At 42.8% G+C, this 26,827-nt stretch overlaps 2 protein-coding genes across 4 annotated transcripts in view; one reads left to right on the top strand and one right to left on the bottom strand.

Moving 5' to 3' along the window:
• The first annotated feature begins 1,464 nt into the window (after positions 1-1,464).
• aatkb (apoptosis-associated tyrosine kinase b) lies at positions 1,465-22,970 on the top strand. The gene is made up of 13 exons (XM_040135134.1): positions 1,465-1,803; positions 4,409-4,550; positions 9,283-9,362; positions 10,071-10,189; positions 10,692-10,779; positions 12,358-12,491; positions 12,968-13,052; positions 13,531-13,652; positions 14,480-14,629; positions 15,018-18,576; positions 19,277-19,406; positions 19,543-19,749; positions 20,639-22,970. The coding sequence occupies exons 2-13, from the start codon at positions 4,448-4,450 to the stop codon at positions 20,665-20,667; spliced, it is 4,806 nt and encodes a 1,601-aa protein (XP_039991068.1). The 5' UTR covers positions 1,465-1,803; positions 4,409-4,447; the 3' UTR covers positions 20,668-22,970.
• Positions 22,971-23,861: 891 nt separating this feature from the next.
• The window catches only part of baiap2b (BAR/IMD domain containing adaptor protein 2b), a 72,507-nt gene continuing 69,541 nt past the window's right edge, over positions 23,862-26,827 (bottom strand). For 2 of the 3 annotated variants that reach the window (XM_040135126.1, XM_040135127.1), the window contains one exon: positions 23,862-26,438. In XM_040135126.1, coding sequence (XP_039991060.1) covers positions 26,285-26,438 — 154 coding nt within the window. In that variant the 3' untranslated portion in view covers positions 23,862-26,284. The remainder of the gene's footprint in view (positions 26,439-26,827) is intronic. The other variant, XM_040135130.1, reaches the window with a different exon arrangement.

Here is a 26,827-nt window from a genome sequence, read left to right as displayed (position 1 = left end):
AAGAAGAGGACCTGCTTTGATTGTAAATTCTATAATTCTTTAAACCAGGGATTATTTTCTTTCCTTTTAGTCAATACCAGTTTTTGTGGACAAGCTTGTTTCTTAAAAGAGTAGTTCGACATTTTGCTTCCTCGGCGGGAGTTAATTGAGAAGATTTCTTGCACCTGGACAAGAAACATTGCTACACATAACCCAATGTAAAACCACAGCTTGTCCTTTTTACACTTAAGCTTTTGTATGGATTAAAAAGACAAGCTTTAACATGTAAAGCAGTGAGCTTCACCACTGCTGGTAGGCAGATTTGTCGAACTATGGACAGTGACGGATTCGCCATTTCCCCCTGTTTCCAGTCCTTAACCTCAGCTAAGCCAACCAGCTACTGGCTGCAGCTTCATATTTACCAAACATTAGAGTGCCATCAATCTTATCTAGCTCTGGGCAAAACAGCAAGTAAATGTATTTCCCAATGTCGATCTATTCCTTTAAAGAAAAGTATACATAAATAATTAGATCTTTTTATGATGTTTGACAAAAACATGGAATGAAACTCCCAGAAGAGCCAAATTAAAAATTTCCCTACATTTAGATGACCCAGACCTTCACTACAACTGGGGAGCAGAATTTGCTATATATTAGTTTTTTTTAAGATGGTAAACAAATTTCAAACCCAGTCACCAGCAGAAACATTCTTTGAATAATGTAAACTACCTTTGTCATGCCCAGAATCTAAATACACACTCTAACTTTGGTGCCTCAAATTTCTTTTAATTTGTGAGATTCGCAGACAATGGACTTAAATAAACCTTAAACCATGTTAATAAAGCCCTTAATCATTAATACAAGAGTGGACTGAGGCACAAAAGCAACGTTTGGGCTCGTGCACAAAGGTTTAAGGGGCTTGAAAGGTACCGAAATAAGGAGGTCCGTTGCCTAATGAATGGAAAGCTCAACCGCAAAAGGATGTCAGGCTGTATAGACTAAGGTTTAAATTAAAGGGATTAGACTTGGGTCGGGCTGAGGTTGCAGGTCAGGTTAAGAGGTCAGGAGGGCAAGTAGTCCATAGACAGTCCTCACAAGTGTAGTGTTAACAAAAAAAAGGTGTGGGTGTGTGTGTTTTCTTGGTCAAGTGAGGAAGGGGACTGCCCTGCAGATGTGCAGATGTTCTTTGGTTTTTGGGAGAGAGAGAAAAAGAGAGGAAGAGAGCGTGGAAGAGAGAGTGATGTCACAAGTATAGTATGTGAAACCCCCGCCCCACCCCTCCTCCCCCCTCCTTCCTCCCCCCTCTTCCCACTTGTATTTTTCTCCCTCTCACTCTAGCAGGGGCTCAGTTTCTCTCCTCTCCCTCATGAGACGACCACAGGTTTGGTCAAGCCCCTGAACTGGGAGACAGTGCTCCTCCTCCCCCCCCTCCCCCCCTTTTCATTTTCTCTCCCTTCATCCCTCCATCCCCAGCAGTCCCAGGGAGAGTCACTGGTCAGCCACAAAGCCTCTTCCTCTTCCTCCTCTTCCTCCTCTCTGGACTCAACAATGAGACTCTCTCTGCAGAATGATGATGCCTTTTTCTGCAGCCGCTCTCCCAGGCACCGCCAACCTCCTGCTGCCCTGCGCCCATCATGCCATTGGGAGCCCTAGGGGGCCAATGAGTGTGTGGCGTTGTGAGTGTGTGTGTGTGTGTGTGTGTGTGTGCGTGCGTGCGTGTGTGTGTGTGTTTGTGTGAGAGAGAGAGAGAGAGTGAGGGACTTTGAGATGTTGTAACCAAAGCTGAGGCCAGTTGACATCCTCACCCATGGACTTTGAGGAAAGGTAAGCTAGCAGGGACACTGTGGGGTCATACACTGCGCTCTGTGCTCTGTTTTACCAGCAGGAGAGGCTTTTTTTAGTATTAAGATGGAACATGGGATTAAAAGGACAAAGCAAAAATGTTGACCTATAAATATTTCAGGAAGTTTGATGGAAAACTTAAGAATGAAATGATGTGACTTGTAATGCTTTTCTGCCATCATTTCATATGGAGTCATTTTTTTGACAGATTTCTATGTGAAAAGCAAAGTGTAAACACATTTCTGCTCTGTTTTAAATTGTTTTACTCAGTCCAGAAAAGATTAGACAATTGATCAATTAGTGGATCGACCGGAAATTAATCAATGCAAAATGTTATCAACCCAAACATTCTCTGGTTTTAGCTTGTGAAGACTGATGATTTCCTGATGGTTTACCTCGCATTCCAGCAGATTGTAATGGGCTTTTTTCTTGCATTTGTATACATTTGTGTATGTGTGTGTGTGTGTGTGTGTGTGTCTGTCTGTCATAGGCTACATTTTGGGACAAATTTCTAGCTAAAGACCAGTTAATTGGGGACAGCTTAATCAAACTAGGGACATAAGCCGTGTCCCCAATTGGGAAAAAAGACGATTTTTGGGTCAGTGGTTATGGTTAAGGTTAGGGTAAGTCTCCAGGAAATGAATGCAAGTCTATGTAATGTCCCCAAAAGTGAACAAGGTCAGCGTTTGTGTGTGTGTGTGTGTGTGTGACAGTTTGTGTGTCGATGTGAAGAGTGAAACCACATGTTGAATTGGAAGGGCGAGCAGGGCCGTGTGAAGATTTGGATGTGAGGCTGTGGGAGGGTGTGCAGCGTGCATGAGCCGTGCATTCATTCTTAGAGGACAGGATGAAGTGAGAGATGGAGGTGTTTATGTATGACTGTGTGTGTGTGTGCATCTGTGTTTGTGTGGGTGTTGCAGAGGGCTGCAGCGGGTCACATTTTTCCAGCATTGCGACCCTGCTGCTCTCCAGCTCCCAACTAAGAGACTTTTATTCTGACATCCGGTCTGTGGATGCAGCCAACTCCCTCCCCTCTTCGTCCTCTTATCCTGTGATGTGTCACTACAATCAGCAGACTTAGGGATTCGTTCAGGGCTCCTCGCTGTTTATCCAGGCCAGGCCTCGTTTTTAACACGCTAACCTGGAAAACTCAGAAAAAGCAGAAAAAAGCCACAGAAATCTGGAGTCTGTTTCGAAGGGATTTTCAAAAGCCAGAATCTGTGACGTTGATTGAGTTGATTTCTTTTGTACACCGTGCGACAAAATGATAGTAATTAAATGTTAGTCTTGAGCCAACCACAACCCACGTTTTGAACGGAAGTGGCCTGGGAAAATTCCAAGTAAATCTTCAGTTTCTGGCTTTTAAAGAGTGTTGCACTTTTGCTTCTCATAGAACGTTTTAGTTTCTGGTATGCACCTTCCCAATCCGTGTTTTGAGTACAAGGTGATTGTTAGTTAGTTAGTAAGTTTTAAATCTACATACAAACGTAGTTTACCTCAGGTATTAAGAGCTGGTTTATAGCTCCATAGTGATTTAACACAGTTCAGCCATTTCATCCACCTTTCCTTTCCTTTCCTTAGTATCGTCACCTCCACGTTTCTATGTTACTTTTTCCATATGTTGAATTTCATTTCACAGTTGTGGACGTGTCTGCGGCAACTTCTTAGTAATTCATTCCCAAGCACACACTCCTCTGTTTCGTCCACACTTAATTTCAAGTATATAATTAGGGTTAATACATATTAAAGGATCTCTTTTGCCGGTGATGTGAGCGGGGTCAGGCTGTCAGGGTCTCCAGTGTAAACACTAATCTCTCTTATCCACTCAGAGTTGTGAAGATTTATTGATCACTCTTCTGCCTGGTGCCATTTGGGGCCTGTAAGGCTGAGCACTGGGTCACTCTGCATTTTTTATAGAAGCGCTTTTGGCTTTCCTCATTATTTTGTAAATATTTGCATCGTCAACTTAGATATGAAAAAAACAACAACATTTCACTATACATTTTCAGAAAAGCATTCTGTCTGAGTGAGACTGAGTCACAGAAACTCCTCTCTCCAGTTTGTGCTCTGTGTGATTTTAGAAAGTATCTCAATGCTAAAACCATCAGGCTTAATTGTAAAGTAGAGGATTGGGATACATGTAATCTTGGTGCAAATAATCTTTGGGTAAATCAGGCTGGCTTTGTTTACACTACGATGTTCCAACAGTCTCACAAACAGCTTAGAGAAACACTGAACCGGGCCAGGACAGCTTGCTTCACTTTATCTCAAGTCTGGTTCGGTGGTCTAGCCAAAATACCAACAATTTTCAATTGTGTTTTTGTATACCTTTTTTTTTGGCTTTCTATATCCTATATTGATCCAGTCAAATATTACAGATCACACAGAGTAGATATGCACCCATCAGACGATCTACAAATGTTTGTGAGCTTTGTTTCCACTTCTGCATCTTCATGTCCTCACATCTTTGACCTTACAAGTAAAGAAGCTGTTAACTAGTTCCCCCTTGGGCTGCCAGTCTAATGGAAGCAACCTGTTCTTTTGTATGACCTCTGACCTCCTCATTTTTTGTGCCTGTGTGTTCCAGGAATTCAAGAATGTGGACGGGGAGGAGTACCATGCAGATATGTCCACCTTGGCCTCGCCGGCCTCCCAGGGCAGTCCGGACGTCTACATCCTGCCGCTCACTGAGGTGTCCCTGCCCGTCGCCAAGCAACCTGCTCGATCAGGTGAGCCCACGTTCACCTTAGTTCAGTTTAACCTCTACAGTTCGGAGGGATCCTCAAGTGGCTCCATCTGCTGTACAAACTCATGTTGTACGCTGCACAGCATACAACATGAGTTGTAAAAATGCTGTAGAAATGTGAAATTTTACTTAAATCAGAAAGTTTTCAAAGAGAGAAAATCAGGCAGATGTCTTGGGGAAATATAAACAAAATGATTCAAACATCGACTAAAGTTAAATCAAACAGGAAAATTAGTGAAAAGTGTTCATGAGGTTAAACTTGGTCCCTTCACTTCCAGTGGCAGTCTTCTCACTTAATGAATCTTTGAAATCCCCACATCACGAAATGAAAATGAATGAAATGAGTTGCACTTTTCCCCTTCTGTCGAAAGGGATCAAATATAAGATGAATGGTTGGTCAAAGAATATCCAATCATGATTTCAATTTTGATGCTTATGTCAGTGCTTTGTGATTTACGTCTCTAGTCCTTTGCTGCAAACTGATGCAAACCTTGCAAAAGCCTTGTAAAAGTGCATTTCAAGGGTGTGAGAGTAAATAGCAGCGAGGAGGGCTGAGTATCTGGCAATAGTCAGAGTTTGTCCCTGGAGTGAGCACCGCCCTGAAAATGGCCCCGGCCAGCTGGGCCTCCACCTATCCTACAATCCCTCGCTGCAGGTCCCTGCAGAATGAACTCTTTGCTCTTTAACTTTCACTCTCTCCCACAAACATCTGCCTGTTGCATAATAATGTCCAGGCAGCCAGCCTACACTGCTGCTTGTTGGTATGTCAGGCATGCAAGAGCACAAAACCCCAGTGAGAATATCCCTCTTTCACTCTGTCACCTTCTTTCTCCCTTTCTGCTACCGTTGACAATGGGCCTTCTTGTGTGTTGATGGGCTGATGCTGCCTGATAAACTTGACACTGGAGTGTGGTGAGACTTAATGGCTCATGCCCACAAACTCTGGGATTGGTCCACATCAGAACTTAGATTTAAATGAAAACATTGGTTTGACGTTGTACATCCCACGGTTTGACCCACACTCGTCGGATAGGCAGTGTATAAAGGTTGGTTACTCCTGGTAGTATCTAGCCATGCAGAAAGGTTTGGTTTTTGGTATTTGCTGAAGGTTTGAGATAACAAATGAATGAGTTCTCTGATGAGACTTAAATACAAGGGAGGTTCATGGAATTTCATTTGCTGTGTACAGTTCATTGAAAGACCAAATAAATGCTGCAGTTCCTGCTGGGACCAGAGGCAGATAACACAAAACCTCAGCTATTAAAACCAGAATTATCTGCATGGCTAAATACCACTTAGGGTAAGTGAAACTATTTTCTCACTATTGTCTTTGATATGGCTGAGACGCCCCTAATATTCGCTTTGTCTTCTGTGAATAATTGAAAACAATTAAGGTAGTGGTAGAGGTCAGAGATTTATTACTGCAGCTTCAGGACAGCCTCACCCAGTTACATCATTTTTGTTTTTCAGCGAGAAATTGTGTGTCCATCTCTACAGGTCATAACTTTGTCATAATTTTCCTCGTCTTTCTATGCTGCTAGATTCTGTCTTTTCATCTGGATTTTGTCAGTTATTTTTTCCTGCATCCTTTCAAGCTTATTTGTACATCACCACTCCATACAAATGCAGTTCAAAGTCCTTGCCTGGTGATAAAATATTAAAACTAGAACCACACAGCAACAGAGCGAAGGAAAGGATAGAATAGAGAAGAGCACAAGCACTAAAACAACAAAGAAAATGAATACATAAGAACAGTAGTTATTAAGGGGATAAAATGTGTTATTAGTACCACAACGAAAAGCTTTGGAGGCTGCTTTTAACGCAGTGTAGGTGCGAGTTTCAGATTCTGAATCTCTATTAATTCCTGAGAGCTGAGGTAGATGAAGAGATGAATTACTTTCAGCAAATGTTCCCATCTCCTCTGTCATCCTGCTGAACTCTGGGCTGTTGAAGGACTATGTGGATAGGTGGAGTTCCTAATGAGACACCAGTACTGTGAGAGCTTGGCTAAGTCCGGGGCCCGGTCCCCAGGATCCACCCTGATGCAGCTGTTCTGTGCTGCAGGCTGCACTGCAAAGACTAGTGGAGCCCACTCGGAGCAGATACGTGTACTCCGTGCATCCTTCTAGCAAACACTGTCAAATCTGCACACAATAACTTGTATACATCGACCTCTGAAGCCTCGCCATGCTCCCATTTCTAATTGAATTACGCAGCAACATGGGCAGATGTCATAAGTGAATTTAAATGATTGTTCAAGGACAGCACTATAGCTCAGCACCTCAGCAGAGAGTGGACCAGGATGCACTGGAGTGAAAGAGGATAATGGAAATTCCATTTGGCCCTGAGTGATTTAGCTGCTGTGCATCTTGCTAAAGACTTCCTGGCTACTATGGCGATTAAGCTAGATGCATTCCTCAGAGGGATCCTCAGCAGCACACGGCTTAGAAAAGGCCAGACAGCATTGTCAAATGGAAATTGAGTTAGTGTATTGGCTGCTAAGCAATCTGAGAACTCAGCAGGGTAGTGAGGGTTTAGTTTGTCACCATGAGTTCTAGAAAAAAACAACAATGAAATAAAAATCAGAAGGCAGTGAATGAGTGAACATTTGCCCCGTAAAATCCCTAAAAACTACCTTACATCTGTACCAAAAACGTATCACTTGTTCCCTTACCCACGGACTAGCTTTCCGCTAAGTTCTTTGTAGACATCTTGCTAAGAAACCGGAAAAAATACGAGACCAAAAACAAACCTTGGCAGAGATAAGAAATGTCATAGTATAGTCTTTTAGGATTATTTTTTTTTCTCCAGGCATCTATTGTCTTCCCTTCATTGTTCCATCAGCAATATTTGAGGTTAACGTGATGGCGTAGGTGGGACCTATTCCCCGCTGCTGTTATCACCAAAAAACAGTTCATTCCTATGTCAAGGAGCTGGTGGATAATAGCCCCAGTGTGTGCGTACTAACTGGTCCTAACTGGTGCCATGCTGCCCTAAGTAGCCAGACAATGGTGGGTATTCTGCTTTGGGATGAAGAGAGCGTGAGTGGGTGTAAGGAATGACCAGTCTGGGGAAGGAGACAGGGGTGTCCAATATGGCCTCCACACAGTGACTTGACTGTGTGGCAGTCTGGAGGGGGAACACAGCACTACAAAGATCTGTCTGTCTGCCTCTACACCGAGAATCTAAGTGTCATCGTGGGAGATGATGAAAGAAAGAAAGGAAGGGATACATGGTGAGGGGTGAGAGATGGAGGGACAGTCGGGGGATGGTGGCGTCAATCCTGTTTCGTTTGGCTGAGCTGGGGCAGGACGGTTGAGTGGGTTCGGCAAGCAGGAAAGACTCAGGGGACACTGACAGAGATGCATCAGGGTGTTGGAGGACAGTTGGACAGATCGGTGACAGGGAAGGTTCAATATAGAATAAGACTTAAGAGTGGAGTCTGTTTTGTTTACCCGTGGACCTTGGGCAACGTCCACTGGCGTGTTCGGATATTTCATTTTAGAGAAGGTTAATGCCAATCGATTGGACAGAGGATGGATTCTACAGTGGCCATTTAAGAACCTGGATGTGGTGCGTTCTGTCAGGTTACAGTTACGACTTACATGTCTAGGCCTATGTATATACATATTTAAGATTATTATTATTGGGGTCTAGGATTCCTCTCAGTATCTTCTTTCTGTGTTTTCGGAAATAACTGTGTCTGTATGTACGATCTCTTCATCTTTTTATATGTAATAAAACAATAGGTCCCAACATCATATTGGAAATGAGTCAAGTTAACTATCTTTAATCATTAATTTAACGTCAGTTTACCGCATGCTCATCCATTTTATGTCAACTCTAAATTTTTTGTTCTTCTCAGATTGATTTCCGAACTTACTTATGTATTATGACTTGAAATGCTGAGTGAATGAAAAGTGAATGGGTTAGCATTAATTCAGAAAGCCTGATTTTTTTCTAGTTTGGTGAAATATTGCATGACACATACAATGTGTACTGTGTCTTCTTATTCATGTCCTCCGTGTTGTGGTGGTTTTGTCTGGCACTAATGAAAACCGTACCGACCGTGATAAAGGTTATCCTCCACTTCGGTGCCCACGTGCATCGTGGGCCCCTGGTACAAAAAACCCTCCTAACTCAATGTAAAAAGCAGCAAAGACTGTTTGGTAAATGAAAGTGGCCCTGAAACTAAAACTTAAAGAATGTAAAAGGAGGCGTTTACGTCTGACTGTGGCTGATTGAACTTGATGAGACTTGTCTCGTAGCAGTGTACTTCATCATAGTGAATATCAACCCCGCATTAATGTTTGTCATTGTTATATTATTGTGATGATACAACTTAAATGGAGAATTATTCGGAAAGTCTGCGTGGCATTACATCACCGTGATAATGTAACTCCGATCAAAATTCATACAATGATTTCCATTGATGATGTCAAGCAAGTGTCAAGCGTCTGCAACCAGATTTTCATATCATATGGGAATGAATGGAAACCAATGGCTGCCTGGAGAGGTGGGACAAATACATTCACTCTTCTGTAACGTATTAGTGAGGTCTTCACATAGGTTGCTGCAATGTAACTTAATGTGATTTGGTTTTGCAAAACCAAAGCTTTTGTAAGAGCCCACACCTGTGAGACACCACCAAGAGGCTGCTGGCGGAGGATTATCCATCACTGTAACGCCTCTTCCTCTCTCTTCTTTTCCCCCAGTCCAACTCCTGAAATCCACAGATCTCGGCCGCCACAGTCTTCTCTACCTGAAAGAGATCGGGAATGGCTGGTTCGGGAAGGTAAGCCACGTCAGACACCCCAGTCTTCACAACTACCTGCTGGTGGTTTTAACAGTCGCTTCCTGCTGTCCCTGCAGCCACTTGCCAGGTAGATGAAACGCAGCATCAGTGAGTCTAACATCGCCGCTATTAGTTTTTGCTGTGATTCGGCTGTGTTTAGAATGAGCTCAGTTAAAAATGTCCGACACGCTGCGTTACCTGTAATGTCTGAGTCTGTAATGCCAGTCTGATCCCCATGCCTTTGATGTCAGCTTGTCCCAGAAGTTGTAGACTTAGTCCTTGAGAACCTATTTCACGCTGGTAAAACTTTCAAAGTAATAGCCCTCCACTGCAGGCTGAACCGTGTGGTGTGGTATTGTCTTTTTACAACCAGATAACATGTTGTCGTCACTCTCTGTTGTTCTCTTCCTCTCTGCTTCTTTGTCTGTTTCTCCTCCTTTTCATACTGTTCGCTCATGAATATACATCCGTCCTTTCCTTCCTTGTGTACCTTGACTGGGTATGTCCATCTGTATCTGTTTGTCTGATTGTTCTGTCTCTGCACTTTCTTTGAATTCTCTCTGCTGAACCCCTGCATGACCGCTTCATGTCTTTTTGTCTGTCTTTGTGTAATGGTCACTCAAATGCTTAATCGGTTTGCTTGTGTGGAAAATGTCCTTCCGTCTGTCCACGCCGTGCGTATATGTCCATCTATCTGTACTGTGCTAGGTTCTGCTGGGGGAGGTGAACGCAGGCCTGAATACCACCGAAGTGGTGGTGAAGGAGCTCAAAGCCAGTGCTAGTGTGCAGAACCAGATGCATTTCCTGGAGGAAGCACAGCCTTACCGGTACACATTTCCCTCCGTCACCCGTCTTTCTGGTTGGATTTCTGTCTTTACTGTCAATTTTGAGTTGGTGGAACCTCATTTTTCTCCATTACAGGAGGAAACGTTACAGAAGGTGTTGAGTTTATATTAACAGGCTAATGCAGTAACTTCAGCTGTGCAAACGGAAGCGGCTCATAACAAGCATTTCTACTAAACTATGACCAGTTATACTTATCGAACAGAGGGAATTAGAATCAAAGGCCTGTTACCTTCTGCAGATGGGGTAAATAAAGGCTCGGGCCACTGTTTGAGGGAATATGGTATTTACTTCATGTATTTTTGCAAACGGTGTACAATAATTAAATACTTTGCAATATATTTGAACAAATACTGTCAACATACTGTATGAGTCTTCACCCTTAATACAGTAAGTCAGACACCTACACTGACACAGTATGTACTATCCTTCTGTTTTGTGCTGTGCTGTAAGCTCATGCTCTTCCTCTCCTCCTCTGCTCTCCAGTGCCCTCCAGCACCCTGCTCTGCTGCAGTGTTTGGCCCAGTGCACTGAGGTCACGCCCTACCTGCTGGTGATGGAGTTTTGTCCACTGGTGAGTATCCAAACGGCTTGCAGTAAGTATGAAGAAATAGGAATTAAGATTAAACATCTCAGGTAAATACAGACCAAGTGCCAGCTCTGGGTAAAATGTCCTTTTGATGGATAAATCTGAGAGGAGTACGGTCACAACCCTGCTGCATGTTCCCCTGTTGGAAATCTGTCATTTCATTTAGGATTTTAATATTTTTAATAAAAATCACTGGAAATGAACCTGTCGCTCAATGTTTTTTAATTAGGCTGTACCACATTTGGTGCATAAAGTGTATTTCAAAACTACAGTATGAAATGTGTAGGTTATGAAAGGATCCGTGAAGTTTGGTGGAAATTGCCCATAAAATACTCAGCACACATGAATTAACACACAACACACTGATGGCTTGAAGATTAAATATATATATTATACAATATGGAGACAATATACAGGAGTCGGATGCCTCTCAGAAGCAAAATACATTTCACAAATGAGAGTATTCCAGCAAAAACAAATTCACACATGATTGGCCCTCTGTTGCTGCAGTTAAGATAGTCATCCAATGGAAACCTGCCACACTCTAGAAAGAGTCAAGGTCAACATCAACATCACCCTTTACGGTAACCTCGGGAGACCACCTGCAACAAATCACTGGGACGAGATGTCAGCCCCGGGGCCTCCTTTTCAGGAATGCGCTGAGGATGTCTGAACAGCAGGCAATGTTTCTGTAGCAATACGGATACAACGGTGTACAGAGTAGTAAAAAATTTACAAAGTGACTAAATGATTAACTTTCATGCGTCGTGCTTATTCACTTTCACGCGAGTCTCTTGACCATTGCTTTTAGCTGAAAGTCTGCATTATATCGTTTAACTGATTCAGTACATTAACTGGATTAAATTTTTTTGTTATATGTAGTTTATGGGATTTCTTTGTTAATTACTTTTGGCAATAAAATATTCCTGGCAGCTGCTGTGAATATTTGGCAGCCGAGCCCACAGTTACCACTAAGTCACGCTTCACTACTACAACTCAAACTGCAGCATAAAAATCCAGCAGCAGCTCCACAGGATTGATTACTTCGGTAGACATAACACTGACATGTCTGGTGATATTGAAGTAATCAAAGAACTAATAACTGGCTGTCTGCCGCTTCACAGCCATCAATTTTTAATTCCCTCCACGGTGTGAGTGAAGTTAATCGGTGGTAGCTGATGAAATATATTGCTCACAGTTAAAACTCAATTTCAGATTTTTTTTTTTTTTTTTTAAATTGACAACACCAGTACACCAGCAGTACTTAACCCATGATGACAAAAAACATTCAGATATACCCAAGGACAATAAGCCTGTAGGCTCAAACTCATTACTTAGTGTAGTTACTGTAAAGACTGTACATTCTAAATGCCATAAGACGAAGGAAGGCAAAGGCTCTGCCGTGCAAACAGTCTCAGTCCAAAAGAGTGTAATTCACTCAGGGGGCCAGGTTGCTCTGTTTTAGCTGTTGTTCCCATTAAGCACAGCACAAGGACAAGACTGCCCTCCAGTGGTCAGAGGTTGTAACATGCAGATGTTTTTCTTTCTCTCCGCCGTGTCCAGGGGGACGTGAAGGGCTACCTCCGGAGCTGCAGGACTGCAGAAACCATGACCCCGGAGCCCTTGATTCTTCAGCGGATGGCCTGTGACATTGCCTCAGGACTCTTGCACCTGCACAAACACAACTTCACACACAGGTAGTGAGCAATTTCTGCTGTTAAGTATCAAAGATTTTACAAAATGACAATGCCAGCACAGTAAAATCTGCCTTTTGCTTCTCAGTTGCTTCCTGGAACAATATCCTGGTGCTGCCTGAGTGCTCCTTACAGACTCCAGCATCAGTGATTTTGTTGCAGGCGGTGACCCCTCATCTCCAGAACAAGTCAAACCTCCAGTCAGTCTGCAGCAGCAACCGTTTCAGAGACAGGGGTTGATGTTGATCTGTGTTAGAAGAGCAGTGTTGAACTAGGCCAACTGGAAAAGATTAGAATTTTTCCATCTTGCCATCAGTCGGTGATTTTGCATGCAGGGCTTCTAAATATTTCTGTGCCTTAAGAAATACGACCCCCCTGCAATGTCCACGTCTTGTTTAGTATGTTTATAAATAATGACAAGATGTAACAGCTGTTTTACCCCCTCCCCCAATCTTCCCCACTACCCCCTCTGTCATCAGTGACCTGGCTTTGAGGAACTGTTTGTTGACTGCTGATGTCTCAGTGAAGATTGGTGATTATGGCCTGTCCCACACTAAGTACAAGGTCTGTTTATCAGAGAAACGTGCCCACAGTGATATATGCAAACATAAACAGTATTATTTTGCATTCATATAATTTAATGTGGTTTAGAGTATTTGGCTGTAGCTGAAAAAGAAATAGATAAGACAAGCAAGTGATTCAGGTGCAGTTAGTTGCCTGCAGACATTGCCATGCCAGATAACAAAGACTAAAGGTCAAATAGGCAAAAGCTGAGTGGATGAGTAAGTGAGCTTGTTAGCGAGTTACTCTCCCCACATACCTGAGGTGCTCTGCATCTACAAAAGATCTAGCGTTTACTCCACCTAAGGGAGTTTCTACAGATTTGACGGAATATTTCATTCCCTGCACAAATAAATTAGTTTTTGAGTTTTGATAAAGTAACACTTTGCGAGTCATAACTACATGATAAAATGCTTAGGATTTAATGCCGAGGATCTTCTCTCTGTCTGCCCGTTAACATTTTACCCATGCCTCCTATCAGGATGACTACTATGTGACATCAGACCAGATGTATGTGCCGCTACGCTGGATCGCTCCAGAGCTCGTGGATGAGGTGCACGGAAACCTGCTGGTGGCTGACCAGACCCACCAGAGCAACATCTGGTAGGATAAAACACTGACATACACACACAGACAAAGACGAACAACGAGAGCATACAGCATAGTTTCAAAATGTTTTAGGGTATGAAAAGAAAAACAATATATTTTATATGTCAGCGTTCACTGACTGGGGTGTAAGAGGGTAAATGAATAAATACTTTTTGTGCCAAGAAAAGCTTTCAGGCATGATATTTGTAAATGTTCTTTTATTTATAATGCAATTTGTTAAAAGCAGGATTAAAGTTTTAAAATGAAAGGCTCTCTTTTTCTTTCAAAAAGAGGAAAATGTTATCATTAAACTATCATTTATCTACACTGCATAAAAGATCACAAACAAAAGGCTGAAGTTGGTTCCCTGGGAAATACACACCAGGGAAAATGGCAAACCTTAAATGTGGAATTAAATGACGAAACATGGCAGATAGATTAGACACTTGCCTCTTGGGGAACTGTCTTTAACTCATTTCATTTTTTGAGGTCCAGTTAGCTCTTCTTACTAAAATTACAAGTGCAGAGGGAGAACTGGGAGAACTGGCCAAAAAACAAATGCTCTCTCCCCGTATCAAGACGCAAGACTGTAATATGTGACATCAGTGGCAAACAGCCAGAACAAAAAAAAACCCCAACAAGATGGAGAAAAGTATAAGACAATAGAAAAACTGTCTGTACAGTAATAAACCCCTGATGGTGGAAGAAAAACCTCTAGGAAGCAAAATAACCCAATTCCATTTAGGGGCTAAAGCCATTTGTACATGGGGGGAATGACTCATACTTGTTCTGAATACTGTTTTATGTTTAATCACCAACCTCCGTGTTATCCTGTGTCTCAGGTCTCTGGGTGTGACTATCTGGGAGCTGTTTGAGCTGGGCAACCAGCCCTACCGACACTACTCTGACAGACAGGTACTCACCTACGCTGTGAGGGAGCAGCAGCTACGGCTGCCCAGACCGCTGCTCAAAGTGCCCCTGGCTGAGCGCTGGTGAGACACACACACACACAAACACATTTAGAAACATCTTGAAGTTATTTAACAGTCCCTCAGAAGAACAACAAACAAGGCAAAACACAAAAATCAGAGCAACACAATTAAATCCCTTCCAGCATGAATGGATTCTCATTTCTGCAGATTGTAATTAATATACTAATCATGCTGGTTTTGCTTGGTGGTTGCTGGTGCTGGTGAATTTTTTCCAGTTGCCTCTTCTTTTTAGTCCTGTTTTTACAACTTAATAATTAACTTATTAAGATTTAAGATTAAGGTTTTTTTTTATTAAGGGTTATTTTACTGGATCAGGGCAAATTACCTGTATTGCACCAGAAATATCAAATGTCTGTTTTTCTGTTTGTCTCATTTTTGGGATCCTCAGGTATGAGGTGATGCAGTTCTGCTGGCTCCAGCCTGATCAGAGACCCAATGCAGAGGAAGTCCACTTGCTGCTCAGCTACCTGTGTGCCAAGGGAGCCAGCGAGGCAGAAGAGGACTTTGAGAGGCGCTGGAACTCACTGCGTCCCAATACTGGATTCAACAGCCACCGTGGTGCCTCTGCAATGTCACGAGACCACCCCTCATCGACCTCCTCCTCGTTCCCTCTCCTTGAGCAGTTTTCCGCAGGTGATGGCTACCACTCAGAGTCCGGGGATGACATACTAACAGTCACTGAAACCAGCCATGGCCTAAACTTTGAGTACAAGTGGGAGCAAGCCAGGGCAGACCGGTCCTATAGAGCCCCCGACTCCTCTAGTATCCTGGATCAGGTCAACCATCATTGTCAGGAAGCATTTTACCCACCAGGGGGCATTGTGGGAGGCTGCCCTATGGAGAGCCTCAGCCATGGAGTTTCTCCTTCTTACTATCAACCCAAACATCTACATGCTCCTGGTGTACTTCCTGTCCTCAGTGCCCATAGCCCCTCATTAAGCAGTGAATACTACATCCGAATTGAAGAGCCAGTGGATTGTAACATTGATCCGGAATATACCATGTGCTCCTACAGCCCAGACTATCAGGGCAGCAGTGGGAGCTTCCTTACTGGGAGTGCAGACTCAGGTGAGTGCATGGCGTGCCCATCACAGGCTAAGAGCAGGGGTCCCTATTGGTCGGCAGACATCCATAAATCAGATGTGTACGACTCCAATGAGTCAAGTCCTGCTATCTCACTGACAATGGAGCCCCTTTTAGGGCAAGTGTTGGACAGCAGCCCTCTACGACCCTGGGAGTCTAGTCACTATGTGTCCTACAAAGACAGAGATGGGGGTTACTACTATGAACACTCACCGCCTTTGGGAATAGATCACTATCTGATTGGAGGTGAGCACTCTAGTGAGCACCATCAGGAGAGCTGGGGGTCAAGGAGCTTGCGTCAAGCCTTGGGTGAGTTGGAGAACCCACTTCGTATATCCCCCTCTGTAAACAGTCCACCTAAACAGGCCTACAGAGATGCATACCTGGACAAGAGTCAGACCTCCATCATAGGAAAGAACGTGACTGGGGGCTACTACGACATGATGGGCTCCCTTAGGAAGACTATGCCCAGCCACACCAGGCACAACAGCCACTCCGTCAGTATAAACATGGAGACAGAGGGGGCACTCTTCATCGGGCACAGAGACAGCGATTCAGAGGAGGAAGAAGAGGAGGACATATTTGTTGAGAGACACACCTGCAACACTTGGCCTTCAAAACACCGGCACAGCAGTGTGGGTCACCACAGACGGGCAAGCCACAGTTGCAGACAGGACGCTTACTCAGATTTCCACTACACAATGCCAAGTACAGACATTGAAGACTCCTGGCCGGAGGAGCACAGCCTGGCCTTCCGTTCTCTACCCAAACCCATGGAATATCTTGAGCCCCACCAGGCCAAAGACAATAGTGTCTGCCTTAGTCTGAGTAAACACCATGCAATGGTGCCTTCAGACAACTGCAACGCCTACATCTACCTGTGCCATGAGGGTGAGACTCAGGTGCCAACATCTGGAGAGTGCTGCCACTCGCACTTTGTTGACCCACTCACTGGCTTGTTAGTCAGAAACAACAGCTATAGTCACAGCTACAGTCACAGCAACTACATCAGAGATAAGATCATTGACATCCCAAGCAATGAGGAGATGATCAATCTATCGCCGGCCCCAGGGGGTCCCACTGTGGCCAAACCTACCTTAATAAAGACCGAGGACTGTGGAGAGCAGTATGTTGACCTTACAACTAATGATACCCCACTGGAGGGCAAGAGAGAAGATGCAATCAAAGATAATCTAATCATGCAAAAACCAGCAGAGCCTAAAACAGAAGAGGTGACGCTAACAATGACTAAAGCCACTCCACCTCCTGCTGACAACACGCATGTGATGGTTACCCTCACAGATCCACAGTCAGACTTGAGTCACACTGGAGATAGCGGTGTTGACCGAGGCAGCTCGAGCGTTTGCCTCGCAGATATCCTCGACTGCAGTGACGATGATGAGGATGATGACATCACAGACGATATCACTGATGTTACCTCAGGCATTTTCGCCGATGAGTCCAGCGAGCTGAACGCTTCTCCTGCCTTCAAGTCCCTACAGAAGCAGGTAGGAACTCCTGATTCCATGGATTCCATGGATCTACCATCTGCAGCTGGGTCTTGTGAAGGCTTCAGCCCTGCGTCCTCCCATCCCTCCAGCTCACCTAAAGCTATGGACAGTGGCTATGACACAGAAAATAATGAGAGCCCTGAGTTCGTACCCAAAGAGCCTCATGAACCCCGTGAACAACCTCTGGGAAAGCCTACCCTTGATACAAGCCTGGAGGAGGATGAGATGCTGGAGGAGCAGGTAATCGAGGCTAATGTGATGCCCACAGAGGGTGAACCATCACTGGGTGAAGATTTGGCCTTAGAAGCCTCACAGATAGGTGACCACATCTTTTTACCGCTAAGTGATAAGACCCCATACAGAGACTCTGCTTACTTTTCAGACTATGAGAATGAGAGGCAGTCCAGGGATGAAGGGGAAGAACTATCACAAAGAGTACAAGATGAACAAAATGTTGAAAAGGAACAGCAAAGGGGAGAAAAGAAGGGTGAGAAAAGGAACAATGAAGAGGAGGAAGAACTTAAGGGCACAGCAGGGGGCAAAGACATAAAACGTGATATGAAAAACGTATTAACAGGAGGAAGAGAATCCTCTTCTCTACCAGAGAGAGAAGCATACTTGACAGAAGAGTGTGGCCAGGATGAGGAATTGGGGCTACCTCTGGAGCCCTCTGACACTGCTTCAATAACAGAGGTAGTACTGGATGAATGGCCATCCCAGGAGGACAGCTCATCTCTAGGAGACTGGGCAGCAGAGGTGGTGGGGGCCATGGAAGAAGCCCTTGGTGCCCTGAATGGAGATTGTACCTCCAAAGACAAGGTAGAGGAGGAGGAAGCAGAGGTCATGAAAGACTCTATTCGAGCATCAGAAACAACAGAAGAACCAGCGATCAAGACAGTTCAAAACAGGACATCAGGGACATCCAGTGAAATCCTGCACACTTTACCCAAAGACGAGGTGGCCTTGCAGCACACGGCAAACACCAGACGGTTTTCTTCTTCCTCTCCTCCACCTCCATCCACCCCTCCCCCTCCGCCTCCTGCAATGGAGGGCCGAGGGACTCCAGCTGATGGGGAAGAGGCTGATGAGGAGGGTGGTGACACGGATGACAGTGACGAGTCAGACGAGGAGCTGCGAACCTATAGTGTGCGCGAACAGAGCGGAGGGGAGGAGAGCGAGGACGAGTGCCACCCGGTGCCCATTGTGGTGAGCGACGACAGCGAAGCCCACAAACTACGCAGCCTCCTCAAGATGCCAACCCTGCTTACAGCAGAGAGCCTGGAGGAGGAGCTTGAGCGCAAGAAGAAGACTGTGTCTTTTTTTGACGATGTCACAGTCTATCTGTTCGATCAAGTGAGTAGAGAAGAGAGAAGATATGAATAGCTTACCAAAATTAATTTTATATTATTTAAACCTGCATTAATCAATATATATATATATTGACATTAATTCAAGTTGCTGTAATATGGCATAGTGCTAAAATCAAGGGAAATCTTACCAATACTGCAGCTATATGAAACCTTTAAGCCTCTTTTATCAAATTATTTTTCTTTTATGGTACATCTATTGTATGGTTCATTAACTTCCTGAAGGCAACAATTTGTAAAAGAAAATGCTCCGATAAACCCACTCTACACTACCTGCCCCGACAGCAAATGGCAAATGGAGTTACAGACTAGCTGGAGAACACAGATGAGCTCCTGGCAGCTAGAAAAACTAGATATTTTTCTCTAGAGTTAGTGGAGATAAAAAAAAACTACAAGGAGAGTGAGCGTTGAACTTAGATTTATCAGGTGGACAAACGCATGGCTTTTTAAGTTAATGCTTATTTTTGAAAGATATATAAGTAGCCAACTGTGTGGTAAGATGTTAGCTATAACAATTAGCGATAAGGTAGTGGCAGTTAATCTGTCAGCTAGTTTTGGATGTTACCCTGCCCCAATGGCAAAAATCAAATGGTACAGCTTTAACTGCGTCACTTGTCCAGATCTGATGTTAAGTCTTTCTAACAAGTGCTTTATCCTTTTCTTCTACTTTACTTCACTGCCACCAGGAAAGCCCAACTAAAGAGCTGGCTGAGCACGGGTTCCCTTTGGGAGCAGAGGGTCAGAGTTTACGGAACAAATCCCAAGAGAAGGTTAATGCCTCAGATGACTCCTCTGATGGGAACATCTCAGAAGAGAGTACGTACAAGAATACATTTTTAATATAAATATAATGTTGATGTAAATAAAGAGGTGATCAGTCTGCTTGAGTGAGCATCAAGAAAACTCATTTAGTGAGCAGGCATCAAACCATGTACTTGCTGTCTTCTCTCAGGTGCAGGGTATGAGTGGGAGGATGACTTTCCTCTGCTTCCTCTACCAACATCCTCCGTGGCATCTGACTCCCCTCCTTCCCGCTCCAACTCCAAGGCCCTGGCCACCAAGCCAGCCGTGCAGTACTCCCGCTTCACTGTCTCCCCCTCCAACCTGTCCCGTTTCTCCATCACTCACATCTCTGACTCTGATATGGACTCAGCAGGAGGTGGGTCCCATCTGGATAAAAACTGATCTCTACTCACAACAGAATTCATTTTTTGGTTAGGACTGAGATTTTACAAACTTGACTACTTATACATACAGATTAAACGAAAAATGTAGTTTTCTGGGACTGAGATGCAATTCAGATTTAAAAAAAATGGTTCAAAGATCAAACTTGCGGTGAAACTTGTTAATGAATCGTCAAAGCTACTAAAACTAGGAAGTGCATCAAGTTTAAGGTGTTTCTTTTCATAGCAAAGCTAACGGAAGGAAAGAGAGTTTACAAAAACAAAGGTTAATGCTGGCTTTCTGAAACACTCTTTAAATCTCTATTAACTAGAATTCTGGACTAATTAAATGAGATTAAATTCAATTACCTGTATTAGTGAGAGTATTTGGTCACAGCATTGACCTAAAGGTGCAGTGAAACTGTTAGTGAGAGAATATGTCTTTCTCTGGACGCGGAAGTGTTTTGATCAAAACTAAGGTGCTCGTTGTCCATCTTTCAAATACTTCAAACAATAATATTATCTATAAAGAGACAGTATCTGAACTTAAACTTGGCTCATCTAAAGTTTAATTTAAAACATGGCTGTTGGGGTAACTCTACTCTAAATCTAACAGCATTCCAAATCATGTATTGACATGCTTGAGCTAATATGGTATTAATAAAATACTTTAATATTGTATTAGACTTAACCCCAGTCTGGGAAACTGGCCCATTAAAGTTGCCATTGTTGGCTACAGCTTATTGCCAGAGAATTAGAGTAAACCACCACTTTTGTGCCAATTTTCTCAGAAATCAATTGACATTTTGGAGGAGGAAGACGTGTAATAGCCTGTAATAGTACTTGCAAACATTAATCCTTTCTTCCTCATTCTGTCTTTTGCAGGAAGCAGCGAGGACGGGGACAAAGAGTAACGTGTCTGGACATTTACTGCCTCTCTTTGACAACAACTTGGCCTACTAGCATGACTTCTGATTTATTTTTTAACGTCAGGTTTTCGGAACACAAGACAGTGCCTCTTACCGCCTGTGGACACTTCTGAAAAGTCTGTCTTACTACAATGTAGGACTGACCTAAGCTGTTTAGAATTCTTCAAAGAGTATGGTTAATATATAAAATTTACAAAGTATTAATATATACTCTATGTATGATGTAAAGAATCTTTGAAAGCAGGGGGAACTTGTGTATTGAATTCTGTATTTTTTTCAGATTAAAGAAACAAAATGGAAGGACAGACCTTTGGAAAGCATCATGTTTGCCACTTGTTTCACTTCTTAATTTAAGCTAGGGTGTATCGAAGAGGGTGTGGAATCACCTGGACTTAGAAATAGGACAGTTAAACTGTTGCGCAAACAACAAACAGAGTAAACTTTTTGGCAAAAGGATCAGCACTTTGAACAAGACTGTACAGCTCTGCAGACTTTGTACTTTTTTGGAAACTGCTTTACTTGTCTTAATGAACATCAATGCTTGAGGACCCATGAGGTATCACAAGTAATATAATGTCAATATTTGGGTTTATTCAGAAGCAAAGAACACCCTAGCATCAAAGAAGCAAGCGAAGGAAATTCTAATGGCTCCTGTCTGGTTACAGAATGTTTTTTGTGGAAACAGCTGATCAAACCGGGACAACCTGATATTTTGTGACTTTTTCCTCTCTTTTTTGTATCAGGATCACTACTGTACTGTTTTACATGAATATGTGGCTCACTTTCTCTACCAAATTGAGTGCCAGCACCACCATCACAACCAAACCATCTTTGTTGTATATCAGGCACTACGTTATCTTTAAAGTAACAAGAAGTGAAGGAAGTAGTTTAAGATTTAAAGGTTTAGCAGGTTTTTCAAACATAATAATGTATGGTCTCAAGTAACTAGAAAGCAGTAAAAGAATTTATTGCTTAGAGACAAATTTTTTGTCTTCTGCTTTGGAATCAAGACAGACACACATAGTCATGGAAATCCATTTTCATGTTGCAGGTCCAAAGCAAGTTGGCAGCAAGAGGAGATATTCAATATTTGGACTGCTACAGAGTTCTCCAACAATGACATGGGGCAATGTAGATGGAATCTTCAAAGTACATGTAATACTATCTTGTGGTAATGATATACAGTGGATCTTTATATAGTACATTCTCTCAACTTCAGTCAAGAAACCAATAAAACGTCTGGTTTTGGTTATTCCAGTCAGGTTTGATACCTGACAAATCCAGGTACTTAATCACATCGATGCAAAAGTGCAGTAAATCCAATATTGCCAGAAAACAGCAATGCTGGTTGATTTGCAACAAAGTCCACATTGACTAGTATAATCAGTGATATCAAAGTGATAGATACCTTAGTACAGATAATTCTTAACGCCCATCTTGGACGTATCGTAAGATCGCCCAACCCTACGGGCCAGTATATCAAATACATACCTGCCCAACAGTATTAGAAAAGCTTTGAAGTTGTAATTTGTCTGCACAGAGGTTAGTCTGAACAAACGTGACTTTGCATATGTAAATCAGCCCATTATACATACATACTGCCCAGCGTCGGCCCATTTCTACCATTTTATCTGTCTGTTCGAGAAATGAGAACAAATGCCTGACTTTACTGTTACTGAGACTGTTGCTGTACATTGGCTACAATGAGCTTGTTTGGAGCACTTTTGTACAATGACTCTGGTTTTAGAGGCTGAACTGTTGGGAAAAAAAAAGTTTGTTGTAATTAATTATAATTAGGTTTATTCATTAAAAAAAAGGAAGAGGTTTGAGCACCACATTGAATCAGTAAGAGAAAAACATTTCATATCACTTCAGAGCTTGGATGAAATATTAAAAACTTGCTTTTAGTTCAATGTTAAGTCTCATTTGTCTGAAGAGCTGGTTGAAAGGCGATACAGGGCTGATGTCATGATCATGAAATGTTACAATGCTTTGCTTTCTGTGTGTAAATGTAGGGAAGTGAAAGGGAAGGTGTCGTTGAGTTTTTGGTTTGGCTGTTGTTTCAAGGCTCTGAAGCCTCAAAGAAGCAGGATGTCACCTTTCACAACGCACTGTGATCAACACCTAGTGTCTCCGTTTGCCTTCCAAGGCTTTATTATTCTCCAACAGTTAACAGCAAAGACCCCACTAAACGACTGTGTGATATTTTTGTATTTGAACAAAAATACTTTTAAGAGTACTGATGTACTGTACCTGTGAAGGAGGGAAATTAAAAAAAAAAAAAAAAATCAATTCTGTTTTATTGTTGCCAAAGAGATGTTGTGTTGTTGTCCAGGGGCAAGTTCAGTTAGTGTTGTTTTTACCCTATAATGGTGAGAGAGAGGAGGAACACTATAGCAGCTTTGGCCTTGAACTGATTGTAAAAAAAACGTGCAGAAGTAGTTTTGGTTTGGGATACTGTCAGTAATATGTGCCCCCACACTGACCTGGTCACATCATTACTTTCTGTACCTTCTATCAAATATAAATAAAGTCTGTTTTACACATCTTAAGATATCTTTTGACCTTGTGTTAATTTTCTTTCAACAAAGATTATTCTGTGTTCACATGAGGACAGAGCAGAATTCTCTCGGGAATCATTGCTTTATTGGGTATAATTTCGTCTGTTGGATCATTCACACACAGCCATTTGAAGAAAATGAATAGAAAATTCAATGCGGAAGAAATCTCAGTTTTTGTGTTTCTTGTTTAGAGTTCTCGGCTCATAGTGGACATCTGGAACGATCAGGACATCCCAGAAAAAAAACAGTAGTGTGTTGGAATTTTTTCGGCCCTCTCTCACCACCATCTGCTACGCTGGTGCAGAATGTGCTCTTCCACGTACAACTGTAAACCGAGAGGTAGAAGAGGAACCATGTTGCTGGCACTGTCCATAGGAACAGTGAAATTGGTCCCTGGCACCTCCTTCCTGATCACCTATCAATCACGCTAATCGTTGAAGAACGCAACCGAAGACTGGATTGGGTCCAATGTCCAGTCTCACAAGTCTCGCGGAAGTCACCGCAAGAATTTTTTGATCAGACACAGTGACCATTTTTAAGACGAAACTATTGTGTAGTGTGATCCCAGCACTGCAGTATATACAAGACATTTACAACACACTGTGGGTAAATACTGGATTCTTTATTCTCAAAATTAAATTGAAAAACAGACACTGTGTTTGCCACCATATGACATAATGATACAGTTTTTGAGTGTCAGTCCTCATACATCACTCGGAGTTACACCAATATAGGTTTTATCAGTTTAAACACCAATGTTTTGGGATTTATGCTGCTGACGTCTGATATTTTAACAAGTATCTCCACACTAGATCTTGAGAGGCTCAGTGGGTTGAATGTTCTGGGTCTGTTGAGCCGCTGCTGACACGGAGCATCACATCTGTGGTGTAGCCATAGTGCCCCGCCACACCTCTGCTGCACCACTAGTTGGTGGGACAGCCCGGGCTGAAAACGCCACCCTCTAGTGGTTGCTGCATGCCTTGTGGTATTTCTGCAGAACTGCGTTTTACAAATGTACAGTTCTGCATCACACTTGAGAGTCGTCACATTACCTCAAGGTCTGATGTTAACAGAACCTTTCAGCCCGCAGAGGCCAATGCAGATATGCTTTGGCTCCAGACAAGATCTAACGTGCCGTTGCTCTAAATATCCTGTACGTCACTCAAATCATTTCTATAATCATAATGTACATTTTTAATATTTACTTTCAACCTTGCAAACCTTTGTCTTCATTTTATGAGTGGTGAAGGGAAATTCACCTCATAGTTCTTAGTTTCTCACCCCAGGAAGCTAAAACTCTCAGCCAAAATCTACACTGTTGGAAGCGATGTGTTTAATAATACATATAATGCTGCAAACCTTAATCCAAACCTCCATCAGACTGACAGGGAGCAGAAACAGATTTCTCACCTACCTATAGTTAGCAAGTGGCACTGATTTCTACCTCCACCCCTATAGCAAAAAGAATTACATTTAAAAAAATGTAATCCACAGACCTCACTGGATTAAGTCCAGGGACTAGTTTTTACATTAGTAGGTCCAGTAGTTCCTGTGAAAACTGTCCTCGGTGCGTTCTGTGGATTATCCAGAGTGACTGGCACAATGTCTCTGGAAAGACACACTGTTGTTGAGTGTTTCACATATTTATGGCCACAGCACACAGAGTTAAATATCTGTGACTCTAAGCAAATTCCAAACGCCTCGATTGTACTGGGGTGGAGGCAGAAAAAATCTGGGCAAATAAAGCAAAACCTAACTGCAGGCCCAGTAAAGCCAATATCCGCTCAGTCTCTTAATGTCCTTTATTGGTGTAACCCCGATTGTTTCTCTCATCACAGTCCACAGTTATCTTGAACATGACAGAAGACAATATGCAATCACAAAGTTTTTTCTCCTGTTGACTGAAGTTGTTGCTTTAAGAAGATCTTACAAACCGCTGGTTCACTAAGAACAGTATTAATCAAAAATGAATCAATGAAATCTGAGAACCAGTACAGTACGTTATTACCGTAGGTACAACAACCTGCAGTACTGCTTATCACTAATATTACAGAATATAAGATTTCCTGTGAGTATACAATTAATTGGAGTTACAGTATTATGAGTAGTGTGCTTATCACTTTCGATGCTATCACTTAGCACAAATTTACTCCACAGATACTGTTGATTTATCGGCTAGTCTATTTTCTCTGGTGTGTTTCAGTATATTTTCTCTCCCCATCGTCTTGCTGAAACATCTGACTTGCTATACTCTAGACTACCCCCCTTGGTTCAGACAAATATCAGACTTTACTGTTTTCTTGCAAGTTTTTGACAACCTTCCTCTTGCCCTTTAAGAAGGCAGTTTTAACAGGTGAGGCTAAAAGGTGAAACATCTGAGGAGCTGTCCAGCTTACCACGATTAAAGCCCTTTTGCTGACAAGCCAGGAGAAGGAGAGCTGTATTTTAAAAGCGCAAAGACTCCTCAGGCGACTTCTCAGACCGGCTACAGACCCTGAGAGTCTACAGTAGCCGGAGCCAGTCATCAGTCTTTGGGTAGTGACGCGATATAAGAGGCGATAATTCAGGCTTTGAGAATGAACCAGGAATCCAAGCGAGCCCCGCAGACCAACATCTATTCTCATTCCTCCTCATTTCACACCACATGCTCCGCAAATTTCTTGAAAGTGAAAATGTTCAAACACTTCCACTGCTGTCTATCACCATTACCCAAAAACGTGAGCATTGGTCTTTAACAGAAGTACAACTAAACAATCAAGAGCAAAGCCTGGTTTTTATATTGTTCTGGCTTTCAATGTGCTTTCCAAGCTAGAAGATCTATTATGAATCAATTCTTGCTTTTATTTACATTACCTCTCAACTAATACAGAGATTACTGTAAATGAATTATTGTGATGCTGTTCATTTGCTGGTCATATTCAATTTATATTATTTGAAACACTATGTAATAATATGGTTGAATCAAATCTTTACAGCTAATGGGAGATGGTGCAGTTGCGCACCGGTGATCCACCTACGGCTGGTTTAAACGGAGGGAGAGCTCAGTAGTCCCCTGTGGGAGTCGAGGCCTTCTCCAAGGAGTCATAGTGAGCTTCATCGAGCTGATCATCCTGGACCTCATCCTCATCATCAGAAAGGGGCGGTTTGGCCGGGGCCTCCACGACCGGCTCGTTGGGTGGATCCTTGCTGGAAAAACTAAACAAAACATACAGTCAACAAACATTTAGCTCCTTTGTATCAGATAAAATGTCCTGCACATCATGCACAAAACGGCAGATAATGTCAGAAGTGATAGACAGCCCAGGATGACACCGTTCTTTAAGTGAAACTGAAAGAAAAAAAAGGAGTGAAGTGAATAAAAGTGTGATGAGTCATGCAAAAAAGAGGAGGGAAAGTTGAGCAGGATGCAACACATTTCCTGGAATGTGCAAGTATCATGCCCCAAGGTCAGCTAATGAGGTCAGTATTCAGTCACGTCACATTAAACAACAAAACGCAGTGAAATGACCCGAAAGCCAAGTCCCAGCAGCCAAAGCTGACGTGACGATGAAGCTGTTTTTAGCGGTAATGAAAAACTGAAAGAG

This window comes from Xiphias gladius, chromosome 9, assembly GCF_016859285.1.
Source record: "Xiphias gladius isolate SHS-SW01 ecotype Sanya breed wild chromosome 9, ASM1685928v1, whole genome shotgun sequence".
Classification (NCBI taxonomy): Eukaryota; Metazoa; Chordata; class Actinopteri; order Istiophoriformes; family Xiphiidae; genus Xiphias; species Xiphias gladius.
The sequence above is the reverse complement of the archived record's forward strand: the minus strand, read 5'-3'. Positions and strand labels throughout refer to the sequence as shown.